The 14312-nt window shown below is 40.7% G+C and overlaps 1 protein-coding gene across 3 annotated transcripts in view; it reads right to left on the minus strand.

Moving 5' to 3' along the window:
- LOC105463689 (glutamate rich 6) overlaps positions 1 to 14312 on the minus strand; it is a 46246-nt gene that overhangs the window by 11641 nt on the left and 20293 nt on the right. Inside the window, exons 5-11 of one of the 3 annotated variants that reach the window (XM_011710902.2) lie at positions 14106 to 14161; positions 13882 to 13998; positions 10275 to 10385; positions 8921 to 9078; positions 8616 to 8686; positions 6506 to 6651; positions 2501 to 2586 (exon numbers count right to left, since the gene is read on the minus strand). In XM_011710902.2, the coding sequence (XP_011709204.2) occupies positions 2501 to 2586; positions 6506 to 6651; positions 8616 to 8686; positions 8921 to 9078; positions 10275 to 10385; positions 13882 to 13998; positions 14106 to 14161 (745 nt within the window). The remainder of the gene's footprint in view (positions 1 to 2500; positions 2587 to 6505; positions 6652 to 8615; positions 8687 to 8920; positions 9079 to 10274; positions 10386 to 13881; positions 13999 to 14105; positions 14162 to 14312) is intronic. The other 2 variants (XM_011710903.3, XM_011710904.2) reach the window with 2 other exon arrangements.

Genomic DNA, 14312 nt, shown 5'->3' on the forward strand with positions numbered 1-14312 from the left:
TTGGAGTGCAGTGGCACGATCACAGCTCACTGCAGCCTCAACCTCTCTGGCTCAGACAATCCTCCCACCTCAGCCTTCCAGGTAGCTGGAACTACAGGTGCGCACCATGACACCTGGCTCATTTTTGTATTGTTTTTGTAGACACAGGCTTTCCCATGTTGCCCAGGCTGATCTCAAACTGCTGAGCTCAAGCCATCTGCCCACTGTGGCCTCTCAAAGGGCTGGGATTATAGGCATGGGTCACCATGCCCAGCCTCAACCCCTAGGTATATAATTCAAGAAAGTAAGTGGTGACTATGCCACAAAGTATGCACAAAGCTGTTTATTTAGCTGTTGTGTATAATAGCAAAAATTGTGAAACCATCTTTGTTCAGTAATAGCGGATAGGTTAAATGAATTGTAGTACATCTATATAATAAAGTACTATGTGGTTATAAAATGGTGTTGCTACCTGTTTTTTGGGGAAAAATGGTGTTGTATCTTTATATTTATTGCATTATCATATATTTATAACATTATTGTATAATTTCATTATGTAAAGGAGTCAGTTAGAAAATATGAATAAACAGTTAAAGAATCAATTTATATATATACATGCTCATAGATAGAGAAAATATTTTTTAAAACCCCATGGGCCAGGTGTGGTGGCTCACGCCTGTAATCCCAGCACTTTTGGAGGCCAAGGCGAGCAGATCACCTGAAGTCAAGAGTTCAAGACCAGCCTGGGGAACATAGTGAAACCCTGTCTCTACTAAAAATATAAAAGTTAGCTGGGCATGGCAGCATGTGCCTGTAATCCCAGCTACTCGGGAGGCTGAGGCAGGAAAATTGCTTGAACCTAGGAGGTGAAGGTTGCAGTGAGCCAAGATCCCACTACTGCACTATAGCCTGGGTGAGACTATGTCTCAAAAAACACACAAACAAAAACCACATATTTTTATGTTTATTCATTTATTTTTCTCTCTTTTTTTTTTTTAACTGCTCTTTGCAGAGCAGAGCTACCCCATAGGAAGTGCATTCAGAATAGCCAAAAAAAAAAAAAAAAAAAAAGAAAAAACAAAAACCATTTATTTTTAAATGCTGGCTAGACACAGTGGCTCACACCTGCAATCCCAGCCATTTAGGAGACTGAGGCGGGAGGATTGCTTGCACCCAGGAGTTCAAGACCAGCCTGGGCAACATAGAGAGATCCCCATCTCTACCAAAAATTAAAAAAATTAGCCAGGTGTAGTGGTGCATGTCTGCGGTCGCAGCTACTTAGGATGCTGAGGTGGGGGGACTGCTTGAGCCCAGGAGGTTGAGGTTGCAGAGGGTCATAATTGTGCCACTGCGCTCTAACCTGGGCCTTACAGTGAGACCCTGTCTTAAAAAAACAATAGTAATAAAATGCTATCAGCTTTTCTCTAGGTGGTAGAATTTGAGGGTAGTATTTCCCTTCCTTCCTTCCTTCCTTCCTTCCTTCCTTCCTTCCTTCCTTCCTTTCTTCATTTTCTTCCTTCCTTCCTTTCTTCCTTCCTTCCATTTCCTTCCTTCCTTATTTCCTTCCTTCCTTCCTTATTTCCTTCGTTTCTTATTTCCTTCCTTCCTTATTTCCTTCCTTCCTTCCTTCCTTCCTTCCTTCCTTCCTTCCTTCCTTCCTTCCTTCCTTCCTTCCTCCCTTCCTTCCTCCCTTCCTTCCTTCTTTCCTCCCTCCCTCCCTCCCTCTTTCTCTTTCTCTCTCTTTCTATCTTTCCTCTCTCTTTCTGTCTTTCTTTCTTGGTCTTGCTCTGTCATTTAGGCTGGAGTGCAGTGGCATGATCATGGCTCACTCAGCCTTGACTCCCCGGGCTCAAGCAATCCTTTCACCTCAGCCTCCTGAGTAGCTGGGACTTCAGGTGTGTACCACCACATCTGGCTAATTTTCTTATTTTTTATAGAGATGGGAACTCACTATGCTGCTTAGGCTGATTTCAAACTCCTGGGCTCAAGTAACCCTCCTGCCTCAGCCTCCCAAAGTGCTGGGATTATAAGCATAAGCCACCATGCTCAGCCAATATAGTTTCTTTATAGTTTCCTTTTATCTTTCTATTTATTTGTCTTTTTAATTAAAATTTCTATTTTTCAATTACGCTGGATCTTTATCTTTTTCTGTGTTTTTGTTTTTGTTTTTCTGAGACAGGGTCCCACTTTATTGCCCATGGTGGAGTGCAGTGGCACAATCTCAGTTCACTGCAGGCTCTACCTCCTGAGCCCAGGTGATCCTCCTACTTCAGGCTCCCGAGTAGCTGAGACTACAGGCATGTGCCACCACACCCAGCTAACATTTTGTGGAGACGGAGTTTTGCCATGTTGCCCAGGCTGGTCTCAACCTCCTGAGCTCAAGTGATCTGCCCGCCTCGGCCTCCCACCGTGCTGGCATTACAGGCGTGAGCTGCTGCGCCCGGCCATGTATTTCCTTCCTTTACCTTTCTCTTTTTTGAAGTAATAAAGCTAATAAAAATAACTTGTTGAAAGAGGATACAATATTTGTGTTGTCCCATCTGGAAATGAAGTTAGAAACTTGCTCCCATGTTTGTAATGCTTCTCCAAGAGCTCATTCCTGACAACCTGTACACCACAGAAAAGAAAAGACACTTAATTATTTTGGACATAAAGTCGCAAGTACGACAACAATGGACATCAGCTGGTTACTAGACAGTCATACAAACCATTTATTAATTTAAATTTTGGCCCTGCTTCAACAACAGGAGACAACCCTTAGCAATTATTAACAGATTGTCCCTAACCCTTGCAAGTATAACTTGATAAAAATCCTTCTGGTAGAAATCTGACATTACATATTGATTTTAATTTTTTTTTTTTTAATAAATGTTACTACAAGAACAAAAGCAGATAAAAACCAGCCCCTGCACAATGTGCAGTGCCATTGCTATCATAAATCAGATATTCATGTATGCATGAGTCTGTTTCTGGACTCTATGATGCATATGGATTTCCTTGTTTATCCTGCCCCAATACTATACTGGCTTAATTACTATATCTTGTAATAGATCTTAATAGCTAGTAGAACACATCCTCCTCTCCTCAGCCTCTTCTTCTTCAAGAGTGTTGTGGTTACTCTAGGTTCTTTATATTTCCACATACATTTTAGAATCAACTTGTCAAGACTTCCCTTCCCCCAATACACACACATAGGCAATCTTGTTAGAATCTGAGATTATATTGGATCTATAGATCACTCTGGAAAGAATGATCAAAGAGTGTCATCTCTAAAAAGGAAGAGGTAGGCTAAAATATCTCATTATGAATATGGTTTTCTTTATTTCTCCTTTTGCTTCTGTGAAATTTTGCTTCACATATTTTTGAGGCTGTGCTAATATGGACAATATATTTTGTAATGCTATATCTTACTGGTGGATTGAAATTTTGTCAATTAAAAAGTGATCATCTTTATCTTTATCTTATAAAGTGATCCTCTTATCTTTACCTTACACTTTCTTTTTTTTTTTTTGAGACAGAGTCTTGCTCTGTTGCCCAGGCTGGTGTGCAGTGGTAAGATCTCGACTCACTGCAACCTCCACCTCCTGGGTTCAAGTGATTTTCCTGCCTCAGCCTCCTAAGTAGCTGGGATTACAGGCATGTGCCACCATGCCTGGCTAATCTTTGTATTTTTAGTAGAGATGGGGTTTCACCATGTTGGCCAGGCTAGTCTCAAACTCCCTACCTCAGGTGGTCTGCCTGCTTTGGTCTCCTAGAGAGCTGGGATTACAAGTGTGAGCCACTGCACCTGACCTATCTTACACTTTCTTGAAATACATTTTAACTGGGTATAGAATTCTAGATTGCCATTGTTTTCTTTCACCACACTGAAGACATTCCATTGTCTTTGAGCCTCTATTGTGCTGTTGGGAGGTTATCTGCCAGTCTGTTTTCTTTTAAATGTAACCTGAACTTTTTTTCCTCTGTTACTTCTAAGAATTCTTTCTTTCCTTTTTTTTTTTTTTTTTTTGTTTTCGGTCTTTAGTTTTCTGCAGTTTCACTATAATATGTCTAGAATTTTTTTTTTCTCATACTGCTTGAGATCACTGGGATTCTTAAACCTGTCAATGGGTCTCTTTTATCAGTTTTGAAAAATTATCATCCATTATCTTTAAAATATTAGCTTTGCCTGATTATCTTTTTTTCTCTCTTTCTGAGATTTTGAATAAATGCATGTTAGACTTCTCATTTTATTTTTGTACCATACACTCTGTCTTGTGTTTCTTGCCCTTTTTTTTTAATCCCCATAATGAATTTTGATATTTTTTCTTTTCAACCTTTCTTCCTGGGCATTGGTTCTTTCTTTAGTGGAGTCTAACCTGCTTTCAGCTCTCATCTTTCAAGTTTTTAATTTCGATTGTTGTATTTTTCATTTCAGTTGTTGCAGTTTTCATTTTCATTTCAGTTCATTTTTTTCCATTTCAAATTTGCTACATCAGTTTATAGTTTTCTCTTCCCTTCATATATCTTCAAGCTGATCTCTTATTTTCATGATCACAGTTAGACTTCCTCATTTTCCAAAGTCTTTTCAGGTCTCTTCTTATTGATTATTATTCCTCTGGATTTTTAGTTGTATTGTTAAGTTTTCTTGTGTTCTTGGTTATTTTTCACTGTATGCTGGTAACTGAACTTGAAAAATAATTTGTAGGTGTGATTTGAAGGTTGAATTAGTGACCTTCCTCCAAAGATAGTTTGGATTTACTTCTGCCAGGCACCTGGGTTTACTGACACCCCTTACATTCTTTTTGTTTGTTTGTTTTGAGATGGGTCTTGCTCTGTCACCCAGGCTGGAATGCATGATCATAGCTCACTGCTGTCTCAAACTCCTCAGCTCAGGTGATTCTCCTGCCTCAACCTCCCAAGTAGGTGGGCCTACAGGCATGTGCTGCCATGCCCAGCTAATTAATTTAAAAATTTTTTTTTTTTTTTTTTTTTTTTTTTTGAGATGGAGTCCTGCTCCGTTGCCCAGGCTGGAGTACAATGGTGCGATCTCGGCTCAGTGCAACCTCTGCCTCCCAGGTTTAAGCAATTCTCTGCCTCAGCCTCCCGAGTAGCTGGGATTACAGGTGCCCACCACCTTGCCCAGCTAATTTTTGTATTTTAGTAGAGATGAAGTTTCACCATGTTGCCCAGGCTGGTCTCGAACTCCTGAGCTCAGGCAGTCCACCCACCTTGGTCTCCCAAAGTGCTAGGATTACAGGCATGAGCCAACACACCCAGCCAAGAAAATTTTTTTAGAGATGGGATTTTGCTATGTTGCTCAGGCTAGTTTCAAACTCCTGGCCTCAAGTGATCCTCCCACATTAGCCTCCTAAGTAGCTGGGATTACAGGTGCAAGCCAGTTTGCCTGGTTCACCCCTTAAATTCTATGTCTCCCAAGATAAACAAACCAGGTCTCAGTAATTTAATTCTGAGAAGTCTATTCTGAGGGACTATACTTACACAGAAATGTACTTACATACAAGGATATTTAAAGAAATGGCATTTATATAGCAAAAAATTGTTATGAATCAGTATGTCCAAGAACAGAAAAATGGGTTAAACTACATGATAAGTTATATAGCTATTAAAATAATATTAATGTAAGCTATATATTATGAATTTTTTTTTTTTTTAGACAGGGTCTTGCTCTGTTACCCAGGCTGGGGTGCAGTGGCACAAACTTGGTTAACTGCAACCTCTGCCCCTAGGCTCAAGGGATCCTCCTGCCTCAGCCCACCAAGTAGCTGGGACTACAGGTGCATGTCAACATGCACAGCTAATTTTTCTATATTTTGTAGAGATGGGGTTTTGTCTTGTTGTCCAGGCTGGTCTTGAACCTCTGGATTCCAGCAATCTGCCTGCTTTGGCTTCCCAAAGTGCTGGGATTAAAGGTGTGAGCCAATGTACCTGGTCTTGGAAAATTTGTTTTTATAATTAAGTTAAAAAAAGAGATATAAGTATGTTAACAAAAACCCATGCAAGGAAAACCATCTAGAACAGTGCTAATATAACTTTTGATTACAAGAAAAATGTTCTGTATCATCACTGCAGTACAGTAGCCACTAGTTACATGTAGCTACCTAAGACTTGTGGAATGGCTAGTGTGACTGAGAAATTACATTCTTAATTTAATTTAATTTAAATCTAAATAGCCAAATGTAGTATTGCTACCATATTGGGCAGTGCAAGTCTAGAAAATATTGAAATATTAATGTTTTGGGAGAAGTGATTGAGACTTTTGGTAATTTTCTTCCCTTCCTTTTAATTTTCTAAGGGTTCCAAATGTTCTCTAATATGCAACTCTTACATTTTAAAGTAAAAAGGCTTTAACCCAAATATAAGACATTGTTATAAAGTCTAGTAGAAGTTAAAAGGCCAAGTCTGTACCAATTCTTTTTGACAAGTAGTTAAATGCATCATGTAGCCAAGCTTCATGAAAGATTATATAATTTTAGGTCAAACTGTTTTTTTTAAATACCAAGTAAAAAAATTACAAGTTCATTACCTTTCCACATGCTATCCGAGAATCACAACAAATGATGGACATGTTACTGTTTCTCAGTTGAAAATCAAATACAATGTCATCAATTGTCTGTTTTTCTGGAATATCCACAGAAAGTTGATAAGAAATTGTTTTTAAGCGCTTTGAATCTAGTGGGAAAAGAATCACATAGAAATACATATATGTTTTAAATTTTCTAAAGCCTCTTTTCTAAAATGAAATTTCAAACTCCAATATAAACACACTGATTCATAAGAAATTTTTATATTCAAATTTTTCATCATCTTTAAAAATTTTATTATTCCCCTTTGTCAAAAAATGAGAACATTCCTTCGTTAAAAGAAGAAAAATGAGACCGGGTGCAGTGGCTCACACCTGTAATCCCAGAACTTTGGGAGGTTGAGGCGGGTGGATTACTTGAGGTCAGGAGTTTGAGACCAGTCTGGCCAACATGGTGAAACCCCATCTCTACCAAAAATACATACATTAACCAGGTGTGGTGGCGTGTGCCTGTAATCCCAGCTGCTTGTGAGGCTGAGGCAGGAAAATTGCTTGAACCGGGAGGCAGAGGTTGCAGTGAGCCAAGATCGTGCCACTGCACTCCAGCCTGGGTGACAGAGCGAGACTGTCTCAAACAAAACAAAAGAAAACAAAACAAAACCAGAAAGAAATTTAAAAAATGACAATTTTCATTAAGTGGAACTTTCTGGCCTTAGTTCTAGTAGAACTGACACTCTAACAGTTGGCTATCAGGAAACTTTATATGAGGGATTTAGTTACAAAAATAAATAAAAATGTATCCTCTCTAAGTATCTTTTTTTTTTTTTTGGCAGTTCAACTTTTATTTTTATTCATTTTTGTTTTATTATTTTAATAGGTTTTTGGGAACAGGTGGTGTTTGGTTACATGAATAAGTTCTTTAGTGGCGATTTCGGAGATTTAGGTGCACTTACCACCTGAGCAGTGATGTAAAGTCTTTTAACCCCCACACCCTCCCACCTTTTCCCCCTGAATCCCTAAAGTCCACTGTATCATTCTTATGCTTTTGTGTCCTCATAGCTTAGCTCCCATCTAAGTATCTTTTCAGTAGCTCTGGGTGGTAGAGGAGGAGCCTGATGCCCAGAAAGATTAAGTCATTTACCCCGAATCAGACAGCCTGTAAGGAGAAAAGCAAGGAAATAAATCCAGGACTTCTGATTCTAAACGCAGTGTTTCTTCAACTGTACCAGAACTACAGTGATACTAGCGAGCCGACTTCTACAACAACTAATATATGAAGAAAATAAGCCAACTGTTCTGTTTTTTTTTTTTTTTTTGAGACAAGAGTTTCACTCTTGTTGCCCAGGCTGGAGTGCAATGGCACAATCCCAGCTCACTGTAACCTCCGTCTCCCAGGTTCAAGTGATTCTCCTGCCTCAGTCTCCTGAGTAGCTGGGATTGCAGGTGCCTGCCACTATGCCAGCTAACTTTTGTATTTTTAGTAGAGATGGGGGTTTCACTATGTTGGTTGGCGAGGCCAGTCTCAAACTCCTGACCTCAGGCGATCCACCTGCCTCGGTCTCCCAAAGTGCTGGGATTACAGGCATGAGCCACCGCGCCCAGCCAAGTTGACTTATTTTTGACAGATTTTCCATACCCAAGCTTGAAAACAAAATGGAAAGTATGCTTAATAAAATATGAGACAATGAACCTGAAAGCTCTTTGTAGTTATCTGTAAAATGCTCTATAGGTGTTGCTAATTTATTTCAATGAATAATAACAATGAGATGAAGACTGAAAATTCCAAAAACCAGATGGCTGGAAACACTAGCTTTTCTGAGCCATTTTGATGGATGCAGGCTATATTGTACTTAGAAATAAAAAATTTTCAATACTACTACTTATTATTATTTTTTATAGAGACGGGATCTCACTATTTTACCCAGACTGGTCTCAAACTTCTGGGCTCAAGTGATTCTCCCACTTTGGCTTCCCAAAGTGTTAGGATTACAGGTGTGCATCCTGCACCTGGCCAATACTATTTTTAAAATACACCCATTTCATCTTTTGGTTAAACATCTGAGCTTTCTGATGTTGTACAGCAGGTCTATGAGATCAGCACTGATGAACTCACCATCTTCAGAGAAATGAGTCTGTTCCCTTGATATTATTGCAAAATGTCTGGCCATTCGTTGCTCCTGTTTCCTACAAAATCAAAAAACATCAGGCATAAATCTGAAATGTGGTTGAAGCTTAAAACAGTCTACTACAAAATTCAGCTGCTTAAATGCCATGCTTGTCTGTTCGATCTGTTATTATTTGTGAATCTAGGAAATACATCTTCAAAATTATATATCATGAAAAACTGAGGTTCATTTACAAAAAAAGCTCCGATTAAGTTGGCCTGTATGAGTTTCGGTATCAAAGGCTCAATGTTACCTTTGCAGGGCTTTTTCTTTTGCCTTGAGTCTGTCGACCTCACTGTAATGGGCTGCATGAGGGTCAATAGCAATTAATTCCGCTTTAGGGGATTTGATTTTTATTTGTTCCTCATAGATATAATCAATCAAATTTTGGAAAGCAATACAGCAGGAGGCCTGGAAAACACAGAAGTTACTTTCATCTCATCAGTCCTAGATGAAGATGATTAGAGGGGATAAAAATGACTAACAAGGTTTGGATAACAATCTATCGTAAGTTTTTATTCTGGTAACAGCTTTATTAAGATATAACTCACATACCATACAATTCACCCATTTAAAAAGTACAATTCATTTGTTTTAGTATATTCATAGAGTTGTACAATCATCATCACAATCAATTTTAGAATCTGAAACCTGTCCTCACTAACAGTCACTTCCTCTCCTTTCTTCACAGCCTCTGGCAACCACTAATTTACATTCTGTCTCTCTAAATTTTCCTGTTCTGTATAGTTTATAAAATGGAACCATACAACATGTGGCACTCTTTATGTCTGGCTTCTTTCACTTAGCATAATGTTTTCAGGGTTTGTCCATATGGTAACATGTTTCAGTACTTCATATGTCTTTTTATGGTTCAATAATATTTCATGGTATGGATATACCACATTTTATTCATCCATTGATGGACAGTCGGGGTGTTTCTATATTTTGGTTATTATGAATCATGCCGCTGTGAACATTTTTGTACAAGTTTTTGTGTGGACATATGTTGCCATTTTCTTGGATATAAACCTAGGAATAGAACTGATGGCATATGGTTACCGTATGTTGAACCTTTCAAGGAACTACTAGACTGTTTTCCAAAGTGATGCACCATTTTATATTCCCCCTCAGCAGTACATGTGGCTTCTAATTTCTCTATATCTTTATCAACACTTGTTGTTATCTGTCTTTTAAATTATACCCATCCTAGTGGGTGTGAAGTGGTATCCCATTGTGCTTGTGATTTGCATTTCCCTGACAGCTAACACAAAACTCTTTTTTTTTTGGAGACAGAGTCTCACTCTGTTGCCCAGCCTGGAGTGCAGTGGTGTGACCTCAGCTCACTGCAACCTCCGCCTCCTGGGTTCAAGCAATTCTCCTGCCGCAGCCTCCCGAGTAGCTGGGACTACAGGTGAACACTGCCATACCCGGCTAATTTTTTGTATTTTAGTAGAGATAGGGTTTCACCATGTTGCCCAGTGTGGTCTCGACCTCCTGAGCTCAGGCAATCCAACCACCTCGGCCTTCCAAAGTAAGCCCGGCCTAACTCTTTTAAAAATGGTAATGCGGGGGAAAGATGCAAGAGAAAATACTACATAAAAACCTGCCTTAGAACTTACATGCCCCTTTGATTCAGAGCAAACATCCACATTAGAAAAAAATGCTCTTAGATCGCTTCCACAAAATTCACATTTGGGTGATGTCTCCTCCTCTTCATCCTTCAGAGAGAGAGGAAAAAATTAAAGAAGTCCCTACAAAGAGGCCCAGAGGCTCTGAGAGCAGCAGGAGCACAACCCTGGGCACGGTCAGTGAATGCAACAGCAGTGGTGATGAGATGTGCCAGGATGTGATGTCACTTCCATTTAAGGGCTGGTGAGGCTTGAGGAGCCTGAGGTGGTGTTTTGCAGGTCTTTGTCCGGTGCAATTCCCCAGAGCAGAGCTGAGCCTATTAGGAAGTGTGTGGTCTTCGGGATGCCTCCCTCATATAAGAAGAAAGTTGCAGAAATGAATTCACTGTGGATACCAGAGTCTCTTGTTGGGGAGGGGAATGTGTATTATATACCTAGATGCAAGAGACAAGGATAACACACACTGGATTTTATGCAAATCATCTAAGGTATTTGAACATCGTTAACTCTTTCAAGAAGTGGCAAGTAAGAAAAAACCTTGACATTACTATGTAGGTAATATGAGTAAATGTAGGTAAAAAGAGTAAATGTAGGTCAACATGTACAATGACCAACTTTCTAAAATAAATGACAGTCCCTTCTCCAGGGGAGCCTAGGTGGGAGCTCTGAATTTTGTCTGTATTGTGAAGGTAATTCAGGACAGGGAGGAGGAGGGGAGGCAAAACAAGGGAGAGATTGGGAGTTAGGGGCTCAGCTGACCCAATGTGGAGCTGATACACTGTGGCATGTCAATGACCTGAGGTCATGTCTGTGACTGCACAGGCTCCTGAGCAGGTAAGTAGCCAAGCCTCAGTACAGGCCTCCAGGAAGAGACCTAGATCATGACTTGCAGACTATTAACACCACCAGGGCACCTGTATATGGCATGGAAACCATTCTCTGAGACTGGCAAAAATGCCCAACATAGGGCTAAAAAGTGACTAAGGTGGCCAGTGCAGCCAGGGATTTACTACCCCAGAGTAAGGTCCAACATATTTAGGCCACTGAAACTCCCCAATAGTAAGTACTGCACATTGCTAAAAGCAGAATGCTTGGAGAGGGAAGTCTTGCTCTAGAGAGATGATGGAGGAAAATCTAGGATAGCTATCAAATGATGGAGTAGAGGAGAAAGAGAGCTGGGCAATACTAAGCCATTCACAACCTGCTCCATACAAGGGACTTGGTAGTGAACCCCTCAGTCCGTTGTCCTTTCGCCCTCAGCTTGGGGTGAAGCAAGATGGAGATACTTCAAAAGACCATGAGGGAGGCTGGGCACAGTGGCTCACACCTGTAATCCCAGCACTTTGGGAGGCCGAGGCAGGCCGATCACCTGAGGTCAGGAATTTGAGACCAGCTTGACCACCATGGTAAACCCTGTCTCTGCTAAAAATTCAAAAATTAGCCAGGCATGGTGGTGTGTGTCTGTAGTCCCAGGTACTAGGGAGGCTGAGGTGAGAGGATTGCTTGAACCCGGGAGGCAGAGGTTGCAGCGAGCTGAGATCACGTCACTGCACTCCAGCACTCCAGCTTGGGTGACAGAGTGAGATTCCATCTCAAAACAAAAACAAAAACAAAAACAAAAAGACCATGAGGGGAGTTGGGATCTTCACCTGAAGAGGGTGTGCTGGAGAGAAGAGCTGGGCAAGCCAGCTGCTGCTACCCCTGCACTAGATTGGCATCAACACTAGACCTGAAAGACCTGCTGAGGAGCAGGAGGAGCCAGCCTCGTCCAAGCGCCAATCTCGTCCAAGTTTAGAGACATCTTGGGGGAGAAGCCGCAAGGCCTTTCCCATGGTAAGACCCATCTCTGGGTGTTGTGGGAGGAGAGTATAACCTCAGAGACATCCCTAGATACAAGCCTTTGTGGTGCAGAAAAAGGAGGGTGCTACATTTAAATAAAGAATCTCAGGGCCGGGAGTGATGGCTCATGCCTGTAATCCCAGAATTTTGGGAGGCAAAGATAGGGATATTGCTTGAGCCCAGGAGTTCAGTTCACCCCGGGCAATGTAGTGAGACCACATCTTTTAAATAAATAAATAAAAAGAAAAAAGAATTTCAGCCTGAAGAGTCTGTTGAGTGACCATAAAGTGACCTGGGTAAATATAAAGAGTAAATGTTTATAGATATTATATTACATGATATACTTAATGTTTCCCCTCACTAGATTGCATAGCTCAATGTGCTGTACAAAATAGCAATGAACACCACCTCAGCGCATCCATACGGCATTTCCACTAATCTCTACACGTGCATCCATGATGTGTTGCCTTGCATGATTCGTGCCCCTTATTGTTAATGAAAAAACCTGCACCTTTACTATGCCCAAGAAGAAGTCATCAAGGGTTCTCAGATCTGGGGAGTGAGCAGTTCTCTCCACATGGCCATGGCATCCAATCCAGGTTTGGAAACAACCATTCCACCAGTCAGTCCCTCACCCCTCTAGCGGCAGTGTGGTGCTGCACCATCTTATTGGAATTACTTGAGGTAACCTTTCTCTTGCCTTTCAAGTACAGGAATTAACTGGTCCCTTCACATGACCAAATATGGCAAATATTCACCCATGTTTTCAGGCTTTGTTCTTTTTCTTTTCTTCTTTTTTTTTTAAATAATAAGCCTGGGAAACATAGTGAGACCCATCTCTGCAAAATATTTAAAAATTAGCTAGGCATAGTGGTGCACACCTGTGGTCCCAGCTACCTGGGACGCGGAGGTGAGAGGATTGCTCGAGCCTGGGAGGTTGAGACTATAGTGAACCACAATCGTGCCACTTACACTGTAGCCTGGGTGACACAGCAAGACCTTGTCTCGAAAAATAATAATGAAATAATAATAATTTTTTTTTTTAAAGAGGGGGTCTCGCTCTGTCACCCAGGCTGTTCTCAAGTGATCTGTTTCAGCCTCCCAAAGTGCTGGGATTACAGGTGTGAGCCACTGCGTCTGGCCTGTTTCCAAGCTTTGCGGCCACTCTCATGGGTTGAATTGTGTATCCCAAAAAGATACATTGAAGTCCTAACTCCTGCTACCTGTGAATGTGACCTTATTGAGAAATAGTCTGTGCAAATGTAATCAAGTTAAGATGAGGTCATTAGAGTGGGCACAAATCCAGTTGGACTTGGTGTCCTTAGAAAAGGGAGACATTTGGACCCAGACACACAGAGAGGATGCTGTGACAACTGAGGCAGAGATTGGAGTGATGCAGCTGCAAGCCAAGGAATGCCAAAACTGCTGCCACAACCACAAGCTAGGAAGAGGGAAGGTAAGATTTGCCCCTATATGTTGGCCCTGCCAAAACACTGATTTCGAACTTCTAGCCTCCATAACTACAAGACAGTAAGTTTCTGTTGTTTTAAGACACCCAGTTTGTGGTACTAGCTATAGCAGCCCTAGGCAACTAACACAGTCACTGTAAGTGCTATTCTAAGTAATTGAGCTCTTTGGCTTTTTTTTTTTTTTCCTTTTAGAGCCTTTTCACTGTCTATTGTGCAAATCACTATTTTTTTTATGTCATTTTAAAGGAGTAATAATAAAAAGCATGAATTAAAATCACCTTGAAGTTAATGTCTAAATTGGAGCTCTCTTCTTTGTATGCCAGAATGGTTGGTGGTCCAATGCTGGGTAACGTTCTTAGAGAAGGCTCGAATAGTGTTATGAAGTCTTCCTTAAACTAAATTTAAACAGAGAAAGGGGTGGCGAGGGGAAATAACTGAAGACTGAATAAGCCATTTTTACTAAGAGAACAGTGTACTAGTTAGCATGATAAACATTTCTTACCTCCAGCTCATACAAAATATTTAGTTTTGGCTCTTCTGGATTAATTACCCATTTTTCTGAAGAGAAAGAATAGATTTATAAGAAATGTTTAAAGCCTTTGTGCAGTGCATTCCACTTCTGTAATTTGGGGATTCACACCCACTATCATCCTCCTCGCTTAGCACACACACACTGTTCAGATGCCCTGAACCCTGACGTTTTTGCCAC

This window comes from Macaca nemestrina, chromosome 2 (genome assembly GCF_043159975.1).
Source record: "Macaca nemestrina isolate mMacNem1 chromosome 2, mMacNem.hap1, whole genome shotgun sequence".
Classification (NCBI taxonomy): Eukaryota; Metazoa; Chordata; class Mammalia; order Primates; family Cercopithecidae; genus Macaca; species Macaca nemestrina.